Raw genomic sequence first — 20,850 nt, 5'->3', positions numbered from 1 at the left:
GCGAGCGAGCGAGAAGGGATGATGATGTTTCTCGCTCGTTTTACGACCGCGTCGACGCGGGCAGACGGAGAAAGTGGCATAGAAACGACGATGTCATACGTTCGCGATCGGGAAGACGTTTGTCCCGTATTTTCGGGTGAGAATAAATAATACTAATTCATTTTCCTTTTACAGCGATTCACGATATTTGGTGAGAAGAGACGATCCGCGATAAATATCAAACTGGAGATATTTGCTGTCGCCAGCGGGATTTGTCGTTTCTTGCTGGCTACTAGATTCGCATCTGCATAGTCGCGCCCTAAATTTTCTTCGGTGCTTTACGTCCGATTCAGGGCCCACCAGTGGCCAAGCGGTCTTCATACCCTGAACACTGGGAGTTCGGTCGTGGATTCGCGCCTCGCTTGGACGGGCTGGCCACGTGGAGTTTTCCGGTTTTCTCCACGTCTACAACGTCTAAATAGGGGCCAGTTTCCCGTAAAAAGGCATCCCCTAAGCAGATCGCCCAAGTGTTGCGTTGCCATAACTTGACAAACAACAACAACGTCCGATTTGGGGGAACCCCTACGATTATCCGGAAGTGCCCGGCCAGAGCGCTCAATTATTCTTTCCGCGTTCTTTCGGAGCGGGAGAACTCTTCGCTGGCAGCTAAATGCTGCCTCGATTCGTTTTCGAAAATGCAAAATACCCGGATCTGGGTCAGTGGCGTAGCATAGTGGGGGCGGCAAAATTTCACACAAAATAATAATATCTTGTAAAAAATGTGAACCATTTTATTTCATATTCCCCTCGCACGTACGATTCGGACCGATTGAAATGAGCAAAGGGAATAGTGTTACCATCCGGACTGTCCGGATGGTAACACTATTCCCTTTGCTCATTTCAATCGGTCCGAATCGTACGTGCGAGGGGAATATGAAATAAAATGGTTCACATTTTTTACAAGATATTATTATTTTGTGTGAAATTTTGCCGCCCCCACTATGCTACGCCACTGACCCAGATCCGGGTATTTTGCATTTTCGAAAACGAATCGAGGCAGCATTTAGCTGCCAGCGAAGAGTTCTCCCGCTCCGAAAGAACGCGGAAAGAATAATTGAGCGCTCTGGCCGGGCACTTCCGGATAATCGTAGGGGTTCCCCCAAATCGGACGTTGTTGTTGTTTGTCAAGTTATGGCAACGCAACACTTGGGCGATCTGCTTAGGGGATGCCTTTTTACGGGAAACTGGCCCCTATTTAGACGTTATAGACGTGGAGAAAACCGGAAAACTCCACGTGGCCAGCCCGTCCAAGCGAGGCGCGAATCCACGACCGAACTCCCAGTGTTCAGGGTATGAAGACCGCTTGGCCACTGGTGGGCCCTGAATCGGACGTAAAGCACCGAAGAAAATTTAGGGCGCGACTATGCAGATGCGAATCTAGTAGCCAGCAAGAAACGACAAATCCCGCTGGCGACAGCAAATATCTCCAGTTTGATATTTATCGCGGATCGTCTCTTCTCACCAAATATCGTGAATCGCTGTAAAAGGAAAATGAATTAGTATTATTTATTCTCACCCGAAAATACGGGACAAACGTCTTCCCGATCGCGAACGTATGACATCGTCGTTTCTATGCCACTTTCTCCGTCTGCCCGCGTCGACGCGGTCGTAAAACGAGCGAGAAACATCATCATCCCTTCTCGCTCGCTCGCATCTGCAAAGTTGCATCCCCTACACTTCCAAAGCTGCGAAACGAGTCCATAAGTTATTTACATTCGGGCACGGGACGAACGGTGTAGTTCGTTTCACCTCATATTTTCTTATCTTTTTATCGATACGTTCATCCCGTCTTTTAAGACAAATTTATTTGCCCGTCTACCCCGAAGATTCTAAAAAAATTCCAGACTAGTTTACACTTAGTCCTCGGAGAAAGACATCCGGAACTTTCCAACCTCGCGTTTCCGGTTCCGGCGACTTCCGTCCGTAAAGAATGGCCGAAAGGGCGCGCCGTCGTCGGTCGGAAGAGTAGATGCAACGAATACTGAAAGAATATATTTATTTAAAATTTCAGAAGACGCGGACGAGCGATTCCACAACCGAATAAAATCTCACGTCATATACAAATGAAAACAATCTAATAAATAGTATATTTATATATATATATAGATGGGCGTGGGCGCCGTCATAGAAAACTTAACTAAAAAAGTCGCCGACCACAGTATAAAATGTTCCTCGGCACGGGGGGAAGACCACCACTTTCACCCCCCCGCCGAGGGACGGGCATGACGTAGACCGGCCTCGTCTCCCACCGGGATCCTTCTCCCCCCCGAATATCGGCGGGATCGGCTCCGACGGACGACTTCTCCCCCCTCGCCCCACAAATTTTCTGGCGGGCGGGCTCGGCCCGCCGAAAAACAAAATACGCGGGGATCATCCCTTACAAAATAGGAGCGGCGAGATTTATATATAAATACGGATGGCGGCGCGAGTTAAAAAAACGTCGAGTCGACTGTACAGAAAATAATGGACGGTGCCAGTCCCGGAAGTGCCGCTCGTTAGGAATCGGCGGCTTCATTTTCCGCGGGAATGCCGGGCCGAGAGATGGCGGCCGCCGCTAGAACGACAAACCAAAGTTTAATTAAATCGGACGACTACTACGTCAGAGAAGCGGGCGCCGCGGACGCACCTCCTTCCTTCTCCTTCTTCTTGGCCTTCTTTCGATGTCGGTCGATCAGCGCCACCTCGGCTTTCAGAGCCATGTAGGTCTTCTTCAGTTCCGACAGACTCTCCTGCAAAATGGCGATTCTCTTGTCCGGATCGGTGTAAGCATCTGAAAGTGAAATTTCGGTTAGTTTCTCCTCCCGGAAGCACTCCCTGAGAAACAAAAGAAAGAGAGTTCGTACCTAAAGGAACGTAAAAGTTGAACTTGGAAGTTCGGGTGCCGGAGGCGGAGTTGGAAGCGGAGGCCGGAAGACCGCAGCGATGCGAACCGGAAGTGTTGTCGGAGGCGTATTCCTTCTGCTCGCCTGTAAACAGAACGCAAAAAGTTTCTAGTATCCGCATTATGACCTTTCCTCCTTCCGAAAACTGATAGACCGCGTGCCGAAAACCGGCTCCCTATTGGGCAGTCACCGAGAGTGCGGGGAAATTACCCGATTTCCGGTATATTTTGGAAATTTTAACTTCTCCGTAATTTCATACCGCGCCAAAATTCCCTTCTTCGTTCGACTTTACGAACTTTTCAAAAACTAAAGCCTGGCACTCACGTGCAGAAACGGTTGCAGTTCCGTCGTCTTTCCGTGTCGCGTGTACTCACACGCGGAAATTACCCAATTGAAACGCGCCATCTGCCAGCCGTAAACATAAACAACCTACTACAGTAGGTAGGCCATGTGCCAGTAGTCGAAAATGGCTTCTACCGAAATTACTTTGTTATATCAATTAAACTTTTTAAGTTTGCCTTCGATCTTATCGCAAATAAAAAAAAACCTCAAAAACGAATAATTTGGATAGGAAAAATATTCTAAATGTCGAAAGTCAGGAATATCGAATACTTTTTCGTCACCGAATTACAATTACTCCATTCCCAATACTTCATGTAGTAAGTCTGTTTGACATTAATATTTGAATCGGATAGTAATACAGCGTATAAATGAAATATATTAGCGTATTAGTGTACAAAACTATGGCGGTCGGCAAGCTAAAAAGCTTTATAGCTTTTTAGCTTGCCGACCGCCATAGTTTTTGGAATTTTCCCCATGAAAAAACCATTACTTTTTTAACGCCATCTGCTGAAGATCGCTTGCGTAATCGAAGAGGCGACGATCCGCACGGAGAGAAAGTCGAGCGATTTAAAACACGAACGAAGTAAGCCATTCGTAAACGATTTCCTAGAGAAAAATGGAAGAGCGATGCTGCGGATTTTTACCGGCAAGTTTTTGAACTCTCTCCGGAAACAGAAATGCCGCAATTCGGACGTCGCGAGCGCGAGGAACGCCGGAAAAACTCCGGTTTTTCCTCCTACGAAGCGCTCTATCGGCCATCGACCGCGCGAATCCCGAAAAGGTTACCGCTTCGACCGGGAATTTTTGTAAAAGAGACTGACCTTTGGCATTTTTAGGGTGGTTCCTCTTTCCCCCCGAAGAAAATCCTTTGGAAGTTCTCTTTTTCTTGGAGAGGCGCGCCTCTTCGATTTCGGCTGACTGGCGCTTGAGGGCGTTGGCGCTCTTGGCGCGAGAGTCGTTCTTGCCGGACGCCGCCCGATTGGCCAGAAACAGGATGGCGCTTTCTGTCCGCGAGAGGGAATCTTCGCTCTCCGTGGCCTCGGTCCCGTCCGCATCTTCGGCCAAATCATCCTTGGGGGGAACGTCGCCATCGTAGGCGGGCGAGTTGGACAAATAGGAGGGGGCGCTGTCGGGCGTGGTGGGAGGCGTGTTGTCCAGCACCGTCGAGGCCTCCACCACCCGGACCGCTTCCCCGGGGCCTTCGGGCCCGGCGGAAGAGGCGTTGGCCGAAAAGTCCACCGATGATTCGGAGGCAGGATCCAGCGAGGCGTCACTCGGCTCCGTCTCGGAACATGGAGAGGAAGAGAGGCCCAACACCGCTTCCAGGCGCGGCGGAAAAGGATCCGATCTGCCGGAGTCCGAGGCCGAGTCCTCCGAGTCCTCGGACTTCTTGTCTGCCGATTCGACTCCGTCGTTTTCCGGGGGATCCGACTCCGAGGCCGAGGCCCTCCTCTTCTTCTTCGACTTCTTCCTGTCCTTCTTGCACTTCCTGGCCTTGGAGCTTTTGTCGCTGTCCGAGCTGTTCCCCTCCTCTAAAGAGCCGGCTTCCTTTTTCTTCTTCTTCCTCTTGGCCTTCCTCTCTGATGCCTCATTCTTCTTTTTGTTCTTCTTCGTCTTCTTGAATTCCTCGTTCTTCCCGCCGGGACGGACGAAAGCGGAAGTCGCCTGCTCTTCCTCCCTTTTCTGTTCTTTCTTGCAGAAACCGGATCCTTCCGACGATTCCTTTTCCGCTTCTCGACTGCTCTCGCCCGGTCTCTTATCCTTCTTCTTCTTCTCCTTCTTGGCCTTCTTCTTCGGTTCCCCTTCTTTCCGATCCCGATTTTCGGCATCGCTCTTCCCGGAAAGGTCGGCGTTTACGTCTCCTCCTTCCGCCTTAAATAGTTTCTTCTTCTTCTTCTTGTCCTTCTTGGCGGTGGCCGCCTCCCCCCGAGGGCGGGTCCTCTCCTCCGTTTTGTGATGGCAGGAACGGCGGGGGTTGTCTTCCGCCTCCAAACCGTCGCCGTTGGCGTGTTCGGAGCGGGAGTTGCACTCGGAAGACGACTTTCCCACGCTGCCCTCCTCGTCGGCGGAATTCTCCCCCCCTAAATAGTCCCGCAGGGTGATGTTGGGAATTTTGCAGGACAGTTCTTCGGTTTCGCTGACGGCGCGTTCCAGGAGGGGTCGAGTCTCGTACCTCTCCTCTCCCGCGTCGGGACTGAAATCGGGCTTCTTCTCCAAAGGAGGAGGATGATCGTCGTTGAACGACGACGCCGAATCCGGGAGACTTTCCATCTTCCACGCTATTTCCGGAGGATGCAGGTCGTCCGAATTTACCGGTTCCAGCGTTTCTTCCAATTCCGTTTCCGTCTTTTCTTCTTCCGTTTTGGCCGCGGCCATTTCCAGTTTCGGCCCAATGGCGTTCTGGTCGGTGGAAATATCCGGCATCTCCAATCCCTCCGAATCCTTGGAGGAGAGAGCCGCTTCCGGGATTTTCTCGCATTCTTCCGGGGATTCTAATTCCCAGTCCTTCTCCACTTTTATATTCTGGCAGGGAATAAAGCCATTGGAAGTGATGTCGAAACCCGGATCGGGCAGATCCACAGAATCACCTGTTCTATGCTCGGCGGAATTCGGCCCTTCTTCGGGCGGGAGGACCGGCGATAAATTGGCAAACACCCCGATTTTGGTATCTTCCGCCGTTTCCTCTTCCAACTTTGGCAATTCTTTGTCGTCGGGCGTGTCGCCATCCTCCCACGGGTGCTCTTCCTCCTTCTCAGTTTCTTCCTTCTCAGTTTCTTCGAAGTTCTTCTCTTCGCTGGACTCTTCTGCGTCGTACGAAAATTCCACCTTAATGGTCTCGTCCGAAGTGTTGGGATCCGACCGACTCTGCGACTCTTGGCCTAATTCCGTGTCGTTCGTGTTGTGTGACGTGTCCGCTTCGTTGTCCGAGTCGGGGGGTTTTCTTCTGGACTTCCTGGTCTGCGATCCCCCGTTGCTGGAAGAATCCGAAGCGCTGTCCTGTCTTCGTGTTCTGCAAATCACCGACGCACTTTTGGAGATTTTCGAAGTGGCCAGGGACGACGCCTTCGATTTCCTCAACGACAGCTTGAACAATTTACTTCTTTTCACCAATTCTTTACTTTTCGAACCCTGAAATCACATTCGAAATTAACAATGCATCATAGATTTAAAATATAATGAATTATTAAATGATAATTTTAGACTTTTCCTAGACGTAAAAAAAATCTAGCAACGACAATCGCGGCTGTTACGAGTTTTTATTTAAAAAAACTTTTATATTATTAATTAAACAAAAATAAAATTGTGCGCGGCACCATCTGTTATCAGATTTTGTTATAAAAACTTATATTTTTAATTACAGTAAAATAGCAAAAAGCTTAATTTTGGGGGCAGGGATGAGTTTTATAAAAGTGTGTAAACATTAATAACGAACAGAATATTCATTAAGTCCCACCCCTCTCGGGATCCATCATCCTTTCTATCTACCCACTCTTCTGACCTTTCAATACCAAAATTTAACAGCATTGATACCCCTTGTATACAAGCCACCATGCCAAATTTCATTTCTTAATCTTTATCCTTTTGTTTAGGTGCAAAATTTGATAATGCAGTGTTCAACGGCTGACTTTGACTGTTCCACTGCAGTGCCTTGCACGTGGGACATGATGTCCTTTAGGTCTGTCTGCTACTGTTGCAACCTTATTCCAATAAACTGTTCTTTAAATGGCCCTGTAGCAGTTTAAAGAAATGCATGTGCTCCAGCAGTGTGATGGCCATTTCTGCCATAGCCAAAGAATAGCATTTGCTAGTTTTAGGCATTTTTATGCCTGTATTGGATGTGTTGTGTGGCTATGTATACCGTGTTTATTTTCTTTGCTGCGGTGCTGGGTAATTTTGGAACTAAAATTTTTCCCTGCAAAACCCTTTTGTGTCCTTTGAATAGAACATACACGAATTTTGGTGTGGCTTGACTTATTGATTGGAACTACAGGCTATGTATACTGTGTTTCTTTTCTTTGCTGCAGTGCTGGGTAATTTTGGAACTAAAATTTTTCCCTGCAAAACCCTTTTGTGTGTCCTTTGAATAGAATGTACATGAATTTTGGTGTGGCTTGACTTATTGGTTGGAACTCCAAACACAACAACTTTAATCATGACCAACCAGTCCTTTGGTATTAAATGTCTGTAAAATATTGTTTGACTTGCAAACAAATTTTACTTGTGATGTACTCTTTAACTATTGAATGTACCTGGTGGTGCTCTGGGCAAGAGTAACAAGAATGGTATTAAAAATTTTGTTATTTTATCCTACTGCTGTTGTGTTTGTTGCAAAGTGTTGACAGGATAAAACTGTTAGAAGGAAGGGAGTGATCCAGGTTTTGTGGTGGCCTGTATTTTTGCCAAGTTATAGCTGGATAATAAATCGGCTTCTTAATACACGATTTGGGTTTGGTTTTCTACATGATAGTAATGTAAAATATACAAATCAAATAAAAATATTACAGGCCACAGAACTCCTTTCTTCTTTCTGTCATTTCCACTCTTGTTTTCAATAACTTCTACTATTTTATTTTTTTTAATCCATTCATCATATCTATAAAATAAAATTGTTACAATATAAATGCATCCTTAAAAGATTAAAAAAAATTATTTAAAATATATTTTAACTATTAGAGTTTAGTTGTTTTAAACAATTATATACAGATTAAATAGCATTAAAATTTATTATTTTTACATCAAAGTTGGTGAAATGTCACATTAGTTACGAATTTGAGTACAGTTAAACTTTGATTTTGTGCCATTATTTTTTTACTGTAAAATTAGTAATAAATTGTGTGTGGTGCTAAAACAAAGTATCTCAAATAATACAAATTATGACCGGATGGCCAAGGTGTCAGCCCACCACTCTGAATGATGCAGAATTGGATCAGGCCAAACAGCTCTAAGAATTTTGCATGTATTTTCTTTCCTGACGAGTCGGGACTATCTCTTGCCAGTTGGCCAAATTCATTATGGGCAAGAAAAACACCTTCTTAGTGCCCACAGGATGGAAAAAGAAAATATATTAAAAAAAATAGTAATTATGTATTATAGCAAGGTGTTGTAGCTTGCTTAAATAAAAAAACTTAATAGTCTGCAACTGCTAAAAGACAATGTAAATGCTATCAAAAATATTTACAATTAATCTTTATAATTTTACAACTTTTCATTAGATTTATTTAATAGTTTTTAACACTATAAGACAGTTAAGCACTTTATCACCAACATATTAATTACTTTTACTGAGAAACAATCATCTCATTTTCCAATGATATTCTAATCGATCCAGGGAACATTCACTTTTAAATGTGTCATATAAGTTATTTAAGTACTAATTGAATAGCCAAAACATAATTTTTTCTCTTTTTAGATCTTGTTTCTTACTCTTCATGGATAAATTATATATATTAAGGTTTATATTGGGTCATCTCAAAAAGGTATGTAGTGTTTTTGTCACTACCTCAAAATAAACATTATCAAAACAAGAAACCAAAAGCTGCAGTAAGAAACCTTTAAAACATCAATGATACTGAAATACATCTACATAAGTCATTTAAACTCATTACCAGTTTCTACAAGGAAGGCATCCAGAAATTCATTTTAAGATGGGAAAGTCATTAATTCATCAAAATACTGTTTCAGATAATAAAATTTAGTGTTAAGTTTTATTTAAAAAAAAAAAGGCTGAAGAGTTTTTAGACAAACCAACATTTTGAATATTTATTACTTATTAAAAGAAGACCAAGTTATGAAAACATATTATAGAAAAATAATTTTCGAAATTAAGAAAATAAAGTTTTAGATGACTTCTTATTACAAATTGATAACTTAAAAATACACATACCTTACATTCCATCCAGTGTAATGTACAAAAAATTTTCTTTCACCACTTTCTCTTTCTATCTTTAAAACTTTAGCTTCGTATTTCTTATGCTGTTTGCCATTTCCATATTTTACTCTTATTCGATCTCCTATCCTCACGATGGCTTCGTTGCGCTTCGGTTTCATCTCGCTAATAAAAATAATTTTAAAATTGAAAGTGACATAAATACAAAAGTGAGTATAAGTGTACATTTAACAATTACACACAAACATTTATTAACACATGTGCACATATGCATAAGACAATAGGTCAAACAAAAATCTTGAAAATACATTATTAAAACTTTGGAAGGCTGTAAATAATGTTAACTATTGGCATGGATTAAAAGTATATTGGAAGATGAATCTGAAAACACATTTCTGATATTGTGACAGTTGCATTTCAAACTTATAACTCCATTAAGCCAAGGGAACAGCGTTTCATTATTTAATTTTTGATTAGTGAGAACATAAAACTGTCGAAAACCCATTTCATAGCATTAAAATATGGAAAATCATTCCCACGGTTGCAACAACTGTATGACTGCAGTACAAAGTTTTACCATAAAATGTTCAACATGGTAATTTAATACTTAACTAGTCAAATATATAGATTGTAAAACATACTTGTCAATAATACTCCAGAAATTATTAAAGAATATGATTGCATTTGTAAGAATACACATATCTAATATTGTAAAAAACTGAAAACTAAGAAATGACAGTAGGACAAAATATATTCATCTGGAATTTAATAGCTAATAAAAGTTCTTAAAACTCAACCTGACTATCCAAAATAAGAATTTGGTTAACAGATATAAAAGTTGTTATTAGATTTCAAAAACCATGGAAACAGTGATATACAGTAGAACCTCGATTATCCGGACTAATTGGGGATGAAGGTAGTCCGGATAAGGAAAAATCCGGATAATCAAAACAAATACTTTAATTTGTCTTAATGATAATACAACACGTTTTCTTTTCGATGGCATAACGGTAATATTAAAAGTAAATACTGTATTTAAATCGTGATCAAATTTTCAAGAAACAAACGTTCGTATTGCATTAGGACTACTACTGACCAACGCTAACAGACTACCTATTGTTTAAAAGGCCCTCTGGTGGCGCAAGAAGACGGATTTTATAAAATAAAAAGCAGTTGAAACTGCATTTTTTGAATAAAAATTTGACAAACTATTTATCGTTTTATGACAAGTAAAATTTTTTCGTTGCGTGAGCGGCTTTTAAGTAATGCATAAACCTTCGAGGCGCGAGGCCCTTCGGACCGCAAGGCATAGACGGTGGCCCACGTCGTCCATGCCTTACGCCGCCCTTGGTCATAGAAATGATGTAATTTGAATATAAATTATTTATAAATACGTATGTCAAGTTATATTTTTATTACTACGTAAAATATATTTAAGAGTTTACGGCTACTGTGCCGGGTGAGACGTTGTTAAAACAAAAAATGTTATGCATTCCATCACGTACATAAACAGTGTCGTAATTCGCCAAGTGCAAATCAGCAAATTCGTAAAATTTTTGTTTATTTTGAACAATCCGGATAATCGAAAGTCCGGATAATGGAGGTTCTACTGTACATTACGGATTTTAATAAAAAATAAGTAAATAAGAATTAATTTCTCCATCTAACAAATCACAATGTAATAATAATGAACAATAATGCCTTTAATATTACAAAAAAGTATAAACAAAAAAGTTTATCATCATCTAATATTAAACTTTTATGCAGATTTAAAAGTATAATTGTGCATTATAATTTATCTACTAATTCTGGTGAAGTTGGCCCTAAAATCATAATGAATTTCAAGAATATCTCCTGCATTTCTTCCTATATTGGCCAGGAAAGGCAATGGCTCTCTCTCCCTTGACTTTCTGGCACTCAAATGGGAGGTTAAGGGAACATTAGAAATTATGGTAATTTTCAATTATACCAGGATAAAATTTAAATAAAAGCTTAAAAAGAATAATTTTGTCAAATTATAAAAAAATCTCTATTTTAAAAAAACACTAAAATACTACAAGTTAAAATTGTGTGTGGTGCCATCTGTTATGAGATTTTATTAAAAAAAATAACTTTTTTAATTTTATTAATTATTTTAAAAAGGAAAACACTTAATTTTGAAGGTAGAGATGAGTTTTGTTTAAAAACAGTAAAGGTCAATAACAAGTAAAAGTTTTGTTAAGTCTGATCCCAATCAAGATATGACACATTACTTCCTTCTATCTTCCTACACTCAACCTTTAACCACCAAAATTTAATAGCACAGGTTCCCATATACAGAAATAACCCTGCTAAATTTGTTTTGGCTTGTAGGTCCAAAGATAAAATGCACAATACACATTGATACATACACACAATTTTACAAGTTTTTTTTTTTTTGCACATTTCTGAACATCGAGAAATGCAAAAACGGGAAAGTCAAAATTCCACCCTCACCATACTTTCCCTACGTTATATTCTGTAATAGCCAGGAAAGTAAAAGTGTGTGTTAAACAGTTATCAAAAATAAATCTACAATGAAAAGAATCCAAAAGCTAAAAGATAAAATATTCAATGCTGAAGTATATAAACTATTATGAAAAATTTAGAAAAAAAGATTTTTTTCCTAAAATATAAATTGTGTAATACAGGATGCTTCCAATTAATGTTAACATTAATATGGAAATAACTCGTTATTCCAAATTGGTAGAGATGAGCCACATTCTACATATATTCACCATCTTCTGCATTTAGTCCTGATCTGACTGTGAAGTTCTCAAAAAAAGTTCAGCCCTACTACCCCAGTCCTGGTGATAGCACAGCTTCACCCCTTCTTTATATAAGTGTTAACATTTTCCAAATCACACAGTTTTACATATATACAGGATGTCCCATAAATTTGTAAATAGTTTAAAAATTCATAAAAGTTGAAAGAATTGATATATTTGAATGCAGTTTGCATAAAAGTTATTGTCACAAAGGGGGATTTCTGTGTATAGAGAAAAAGGAAATAGTTAAAATTTTTGTCAATAGAGGGCACTGAATGCAAGAAAAATCACTGGAATTGTGCAAATCTGAGTCTCATAAAATGCAGGGTGTATGATTAACAGCTCATTTCTGAATTTTCCTGTTACTGGTGCTGACATACAGTTTTCATTATGATGTTGACATTGGTGGATAAAGCACTATTGGTGAAGTTGTTTTATCTCAGCCATGAATTGCCGGCCAAAACTTTACAAAGGTTTAGGACACAGAAGAGAATGAAGAAAGGTTTAGGTCCAATCACTCCTGCTGGATTGGTTTCCCTAATACAACATTTCAAAGAAATGGGAAGTTTGTGTAATTGCCCACACAGTGGTGCACCACATTTATCAGAGGTTTGTACCTCTGATGTGGCTTTGCAATAGACATTAAGTCCTGAGTGTACCGCAATAGCCCATCTTTAGTGCAGTTAAAAGACACCATTTGCCACAAAATCTCCTGCATCCATCTGGATCTGCTACAAGCTGCAGTTAACAGTGTTGTCACTCACTTGCAAACTGTCATTTGTGGTGATGGTGGACACTTAAAACAAGTGCTTTAGTGCTGTGATATGCGTGTAAGTGTAAACATTTGCCTGCATGCAAATAAATGTAATTTTCCCGTGGAATTCCAGTGATTTTCTTGCGTTCAGCGCCCTGTATCGACAAAAATTTGAACTATTTCGTTTTTCTCTACCCCCAAAAAATCCCCCTTTGTGAGAATAACTTTTATGCAAACTGTATTCAAATATACCAATTCTTTCAACTTTTTGAATTTTTAAACTATTTACAAATTTATGGGATACCCTGTATAATATTTTAACCTCACCTGTCATTTGTAGCAACTTTTTCTCCAGAATCTTTATCTTCACTTTTACCATTTTTCTTTTTCAACTACATTAAAAAAGAAAATAAAAATATATTAACACATCAAAAATATTTGTAATTTATTAGTATTTAATTCAAAATAGCTTGTATTTGTAATTTTATAGACAATAACAAATTTTTCTTGTTTCCTGCTCAAGATGTTACAAAATAATACTTTGCATTTTAAGAATGTTAATAACTTTTAAAAATAAATTTTATATAAAATAGAAAATTTAAACATTTTTAAAATAAAATAATTGAAATCCTAAAGTAGAAATTATTGTATTGAATATATACTGTGATCACTAATTAATGTTATGAGCCACTTAATATTATAGTCAAAACCTGTTTTCTCAAATCTGTTCTATATTTCCACATAAAATCTTACCGGTTAGAGTTGGGGTTTTCTGCTTATTGTTATTAGATTAAACTAGAACATTTATAGATTTATTAAAAAGTGTTCTATGCCAGTTGGCATATCACTATTCAAAAACAGCCATTCTGGGACCATTACCCCAAATAAAAACATTTTTAGAACCTTGAAAACTTTAAATAAATAAATGCTGGAATTACCATCATAACACTGACTATTTTTACTTATTAAATAACACCATAAATTGATTTCCTTTAGTTTTACAGGATATTGGTTGGATTTGGTCTTATGATTATAGCTTAATGTAATATTCTATTCATACCATTGAACTGGAGTATCCAACTTTTTGTTGCTGCGATTGACTTTTGTTCTATTGAAACTAATCGCAATGGTAGCTTGCGATTAGTTTCAATAGAACGAAAGTCAATCTCAGCAACAAAAAGTTGGATACCCCACTGTCACTATGTGACATAAGTTTATAGTAATGTCTGTACCAACTGTGATCTATTACCATATATGCAGTATGAGCAAATATTCATGCTTTCTCTTCTTAGTGATTTAATATTGAAAGAAATTTAATATATTTTTATTAAATTTTAAGAAATCCTAAGTGTTACAAAATTCTGAATAGCAATTATTGTGGCAATCAATCAAAAATTTTTGAGATTGATTTGACTGCAATTGACAAATCAAGCTTGAAAAAAAAAGGGATGGTTGAACACTCCTGCTGTAAACACATGCTGCCATGTAAAATATTATCATCCAAACAGTCTTGAACCAATGTGATTACAATAAGCAGCAACCATGCAGTGTTTAAAACTAAAGTTTCAAGATTAACTGTAGTCTTTTCAATAATATAAATAAATAAAATAAAGAATAAAAAATAACAACAGAAAATTTAAAACTTTTTCAAACAACTTGTCTTTTTTCCAATATTCTTTTTAATTGACAAGTCACATCAGAGATTAAAGAGTAGATAAGAGTAAAGAAAATTCCCTAAAATTTTTCAAAATTCCATCAATCATTTGCAGTCTTTGTGTTGACTGTCCCTTTTATACAACCAAAAAGAGCTTGTCACTCTAATGCTTAAAAATTTGTCAAAAGCAATAATTATATTAAGTTAAATCAAGTTTACGTTGTATTGGCCAAATCCAATTGCAAAAATGGGGTCAATTAATCTGTCAGTTTTCTGTACAAATGGTTCAAAAAGTGGGAATTGTATAACCAAGATTATTCTATAAGTAGGAAATTAAACACAAATATAAAAAGAATTGCTTATTGGATAGCCAGGGTGTCAACCTTATGTTCTGGAAGACCCAGGATCAAATTTAAATGATCAAAAAACTCCAGAATTTTCAGGGAGTCATCCACACTTATATATGTTGGACTCAGCCATCATCAACTGGCCACCTGATTATGGGTCTGGCCAAATCCAGATGGGCTTGAAAAAACCGGTCTTAGTACCCATGCAGCAAAGTCGAGAAAAATATTCAATGATTTTCATTAAAAGAAGACTTCAAGAAAGAAAATAACAACCCAACAAAGAAAGTGAAGAGGTTTCCAATTTCAATACCATAGAAGACAGTGATATATAACTTACTGTGTCATGCAATAAATTTGTCTCAAATTATCTACTTTTCATATAAAATAAAAGACAGTTGTTCTAAAAATACTCAGACAATCATCACTTCATTTCCTTCAATGTTCCAGAACAAACAATAGACAGCCAGACCTTCCTTTTTAGGCTACTCAGCTGCCCAGTTAAAAAGTTCCTTAATTAATTAAAAACACAGAAATCCAATTAAAATTTAAAAATTTTCTTAAAAATTGAAAATGGTAAATCTTACGACGTCTTTAATGTTCTCATCCTTATCCATTCGGGGTTTCGGCTCCTTCATATCTACTTAGAAATAGCACTGACAAATGTAGATTATGCCTCAATGTCCCTTTGGTGACAAATTTTAACAATGTGTTTGAATTTCCATATTAAAAAATTTATTTTTTTTATGTATTAAATGTATTAAAAAATTTTTTCATTCGACGGAAATTCAAAAAAATTTTCTACTTTTCATTAATAAATCTGTGGGTGAGCACAGAAATTAATATGTATTTTTTAATTTGATAGTGTCTTATAATTGAGTAAATACTATAGTTTAAGTACAAATTTGACTCACACATCACAAATGATCTTTTACATAGATATTTCAAACACTTTCAACAAACCTTCATTATATTTGAATAGTTATTTTCACATAGAGCAATGCTTGCTGCATGCCAAAATGCTAGTAAAACATGAGTGGCAAAGTTGTATGAACCAGGCTCTACACATTCCAAAACACATTAAGTTTTGTACAGTAAAAAAAATATCATATTAAAAAATTTCTGGAATTGTTAAAAGTTTCCTAAAAATTCCAGTTTTACAGATATTACATGACCTGACTCAAACACAAATATACGGTAATAAAAAAAGAAATTGTGTACATAATTTCATACATTTATTACTACATCTGTCTAACAACAAATAGGAAAATGTGGCATTAATCTATAGATAAATGAACTATACACACAACATAAGCATTATTTTATCATAACTGCACATTAATTTTTTTATATAATAGTCATTAGAGTAAGTAACAGTAACAAAAATAAATGAAAAATAAGATATTTTAGTTTGGAGTAATTTAGATTGTGTTTAAACTTACTTGAAATATTATTTTCTTGATTATATTCTGAACAAGTTTGTTTTTAAAATGTACAGTATGTATTTCCTCAGGTTTATTTGAAAATAAAGGTTTTTTTCAGGCTAGAGTTTATTAACTCGCAACCGGATAAGAGTGGATAAAAAGTGAAAGAAATATCTTATTGGGCTGCAATTCGAAAAAATGTAGACATAAATTCCCACTGTCATCCATCCATCTTTCCTTAATCTTGAGAACAAAGTTAGGTGCACAAAAGATGAGACCAGATATGAAACTTTAGGGCAAACTGGAAGTCACATTATTTCAATCCAAAAATTTCCCCTGAAAGGAGTTAGATGGATGATCAGCATGACTCTATTGTTAAAGGAAAAGTATGATGTAAAAGCCACTACTAATTTGAGGTGGAGAGCATATATTTTAAATTAAATTAGAAATATGATTAAAAATTGCTGCTGGGCTTGGTGGTGAGGTCAAAATAAATAACTGCTCATTAATCATACATTTTTCAAACTAACAAACTGTTATGACATTTGAAATAATTACTATTTTCACAGTTAATCCAATTTGGTGTCTTCCAATTCAATGATTACATTGTCTGTCTTGATGTCATTGTAGGAATCAAGATCTTGACTCCCAACTTCTGGTTCAAAATCATTTTCCTGTTTTCCTAATTACCCTTTGGGAGATAAGCTCTCAACTTTTGAACTTGACTGTGACTTTTCCATGCTCAATATTTAACAATATTTATAATTTTATTTCAAAAAATTTTTCTGTGGAAGTGCTGTCCAACTCTAGACAATTTGAAGAAGTAGAATTTTAGTTAAATGCCTTACCTTACAGTGCAATAATTCACATTTCTCTTGCTTTTCAATATGGGGTTTACTTGCTTTTCTTTCCTGAACTTTATTTGAATTACAGGATTTAGTCAAAATATGGTAACATACATTTAATATATGTCTGATGTCCTAAAAACAAAGTATGAGTGGCAAGACTGCATATGGAGAGTGTTTTCAGTGTTAAGATTCTCATTCGAGAAGAATTAAAAACTTAAAAATGAACAGTATAATGCATATAACTTATACATTACACTCTTGCTAATCCTGCCCTTAATTAATAATCTGGAATATCTCAGGATGACTGCCTATGTGGTTCTGTTTCCACAAAATTCAGATCACATTCAGTTTTCCCCGTTTACTCGAGTTTCATTTCTGCATCCAGTACAACACAGCAATAAGCCATATTATTTGCTTGCTTGCCTCCAAAAAGAACTGGTATCAAATGGCAATGGGTTGAGTCATTTGTTGCCTTTGAGAGGCTTTAGGGATATTTGCTCTCACTAATTTTGCACCCATCTGCACAAGGAATGCCTGGATTAGCAAGACTCTAATGTATTTATTTTGTTTGTACTCTACCCATAGTCTACTATATTTATTACTCTATATGCTTACATTGTAAAAATTAATAAACTGTGTTATGAAAATTTTTTCTTAAACTTCAATCTTTTAAAAATCATGCACAAGAACCTAGCAAGTGACATTCCTCTTCAAAATGTATAATTGTTTATTTATGCAGAAGGAAACTAGAAAATTATTTTGTTAACTAAAAACTAATTTTGGGGAAAGAAAACTTATTTTATAATGGTAACAAATGTTTTTGATGGTATTTAAAAAAAATTAACTGAAATATAATGTAAAACGATGAAGAAAAATATAAACAAATTAAAGTATTTTCTTTTTAAATCACAAAATTTATATCAAATACTTACCTGTTCTTTGTCTTCTTCGACCTTAACCTTCACCGGAACGCTTTTGTCTTTAGCAACTTCTTTTGTAGTAACTTTAGGTTTTTCCTTATTGTTCTTTTCTTCTTTAGTTTTACCATTAACTGATTTCTCTTTTTTCTTATCTTTAATTAAATTGCATTTTATCTTTTCCTGTTCATTTTTTAAACTTCCCCTGGTTTCAATTTTTTCTCTCTTTGGCTCAGGATTATTGGGAGATTTTGACTCCTCCTTCTGCCGTGTGCTCTCGCCGTCGTCGGACTTCGATGGACGAGACCGACGTTCCACGCTCTCATCACTCTTTTGCTTGCTTTTTATCTAAAATAACAAAATACCAAGTTTACTTAAAAGAAAAAAAAATACATATTTCTTATTTACAAATTAAAAATCTCAACTATATTTGTTTGAATAAAAATGCAAAATAATTTAGAATGGACTCTCGGTAATATTTTCTTTAATAAGAAAAGAAAATTCTACGATATATTTTCTGAATTTAGTTTATTTACACATTTATTAATTTCTTTCAAATGGAAGATTAGTCACTTGGACAATAGCGAATAAAGCAAATGCAGAATCAATTGCATTGCTAATAATATTTTTAATCACAAAGGAACATGCCACATAATAATAAATAGCTAAATGTGAAAATATCAACAAAATTGTATAATAAAATTGATTGCTTTTAAAGTCTCAACAAAAAAATATTTAAAAATTATCATCATATAATATTAGAGGAGGTGCTCTATTCCTTATGAGCTAGAAAAATTTTCAATAACACAAATTTTATTTTGGTGGTAGAGATTTCTAAATTACAGATAATGTTTTGTTGTACTTTACCTACTTCACCCTGAATATGATAGTTTTTTCTATATTGTTTGCATTTTTATCTTCATAACGTAACTATCTTTTTATAGTATTTTTTGTATAATTTCAACTTGTTGATTGTATCTTGGTACTCTGATTCCTGCAACTGAGATTTTTTTTTAACTCCTTCTGTCCTGTAAACACTAAGATGATTTTTTCCCTCATACTCATTGTAGATTTGACCAGGTCCACAATAGGGCAGCTGGACAATGAGAGTTAGGACCCAATGTATTCTGGACAAACTGCCCACAAAAAATCCCATGGGGTTTTGCCTGCCCACATTCAATCTTGGGTCCCCCGGATTGGTAGACTGCCTCGGCCATCAAACTACAGAGTTGACCAAAACTTAATTTTATGTAAAATTTTCATTTTTTCCCAAATTCTACTGGTACATTCACTTTTTGACTCATAATAATTTGTTTTTAAATCCTACCACTTAGCAATCTGTAGAATTGGCAGTTGTACTCTTATCATTAACAAACTTCAGTTTCCTTTTGATCTGGTAATTGGCACCAGATCTTCAATTACCTTTCTTCTTTTGATTGTGATTTTCAAGGTTTATAGTATGGTCCCAATTTCTCAAAAAATTAATTAATTACAAGCCCTCACTTAGAATTATTGTTATAATATCATTGAAAACACAAGTACCTTTGTAATCATTTGCAGTTATTGTTGTTGAATTTTCTTTATAAATAGTAAAATTGATACCGTAAAGTGGGAAATAAATGCTGCACAATGTAAATACAATCAAATTAGAATATTGACCAAATTATATTTTGTTTATACAACAGTTTAATTAATTAATTAATATATGGTAAATTTTGTTTTGTTATACATCATTTTGCTTACATCACAGTTTCCAAGAACCTATTCATGACCCAAAGTGAGGACTTGTTGTAAACTTATTTTGTTTTCTATTCTGCAATTAAAAAAATAATTTATTTATGAAAAGCTGATCTTTTACCTAGAATTTGACACACTGTACACACACTATACCTTAAAAACTTTTTCATAAAATTTAAAATTTGATTTTATTTTATACTGAGATATTCTAATTGTCATTTATGTAAAGTTACTATATTTGATGACAATTAAATGTTTGATATTTATAAAGTATAAAATCATTTACCTCAATATCATCAAATGTATCAAACTCCCTTATTTCTCCAGCTAAAGGAACTTTCTTCTTTTCTTTTTCAAATCATCAAGTTTGTAATTCTATATTTAAACTAATCCTTTTAAAAATTTTCAATGTATGCTTTGTATTCAGACATTAGTCAGTCTTTGATTCTGTTCTCACAAGAATACTTATAAATACATTAGACTCGGAGTTTGATTTCAAACCTGTTTTTTACTTTAATTACTTTTTATTTTGTATTTGCAAACTAAAGATTGAGAAATGCCAAAAAGTGAAGAAATATTCTGTCTTAAGTTGGTTTTTTCAGCACACACATTAATTCTTGTAAATTCAGCATTGGGTCTTTCTTAATTGCTTATATGGATGGTATAAAATTATTAAATTCTTATCTTGTGTATCTAAAACAATGACCTTAACTCTTAAACCATGACTTTAACAGGGTTAGTCTAACTCAGTGTTTCTCAACCTCTAACGAATCATCGCCCTCTTCAACGTAGTATTGACCCCTTCAATAAAACCATTACGTAGTATCGTCCCCTTCACTTCAAAATTCCGATGCCGAGGGCCAAGGCTAACACCAAATTCATACTGCATTGAATAGACTATTGACTAGTATAAAGTTATTTGTTTAATTATTGTATGATATAACAAATAAAATATCTAATTATTCTTAATACAATGTTTTACTATATCGCCAAGAAAATTGTTTTTCGCCCCCAAAATATAAATTGTTACAAATCGCCCCCTCAACATGGATAAACGCCCACATGGGGGCGATATTGCCCCCGTTGAGAAACACTGGTCTAACTTTTAATATTTCAAAAATAGTACAGTTTAAATCTTACAATCCATCAAATGTTCCTTTTGTTTAATGATATTGAAATTTCATATATGCAAATGGCTACTGATTTGGAAATTATTTTTTGTTCCAAACTTATTTT

The 20,850-nt window shown here is 36.4% G+C and overlaps 1 protein-coding gene across 1 annotated transcript; it reads right to left on the bottom strand.

The window, feature by feature from the left end:
• Positions 1-876: 876 nt before the first annotated feature.
• LOC111618081 (AT-rich interactive domain-containing protein 4B-like) lies at positions 877-19,816 on the bottom strand. Its single transcript, XM_023359509.1, has 10 exons — positions 19,621-19,816; positions 19,420-19,499; positions 17,893-18,225; positions 13,018-13,082; positions 9,148-9,315; positions 7,767-7,857; positions 4,085-6,392; positions 2,883-3,005; positions 2,666-2,809; positions 877-2,593 (listed from the first exon to the last, which is right to left on the bottom strand). The coding sequence occupies exons 2-10, from the start codon at positions 19,429-19,431 to the stop codon at positions 2,535-2,537; spliced, it is 3,303 nt and encodes a 1,100-aa protein (XP_023215277.1). The 5' UTR covers positions 19,432-19,499; positions 19,621-19,816; the 3' UTR covers positions 877-2,534.
• Positions 19,817-20,850: the final 1,034 nt, after the last annotated feature.

The sequence above is a fragment of the Centruroides sculpturatus genome, unplaced genomic scaffold, assembly GCF_000671375.1.
Source record: "Centruroides sculpturatus isolate CEXI.00-Female unplaced genomic scaffold, Cexi_2.0 scaffold155, whole genome shotgun sequence".
Classification (NCBI taxonomy): domain Eukaryota; kingdom Metazoa; phylum Arthropoda; class Arachnida; order Scorpiones; family Buthidae; genus Centruroides; species Centruroides sculpturatus.
Note: the sequence above shows the minus strand (reverse complement) of the source record. Positions and strands in the feature narration are given on the sequence as shown.

Coding starts and splice junctions, on each gene's coding strand:
- LOC111618081 (XM_023359509.1), bottom strand. Junction 7,858..9,147: donor TACACTGGATGGAATGTAAG/GTATGTGTATTT, acceptor TTTATTTTATAG/ATATGATGAATGGATTAAAA. Junction 6,393..7,766: donor AGAAAGGAGTTCTGTGGCCT/GTAATATTTTTA, acceptor ATGTGATTTCAG/GGTTCGAAAAGTAAAGAATT.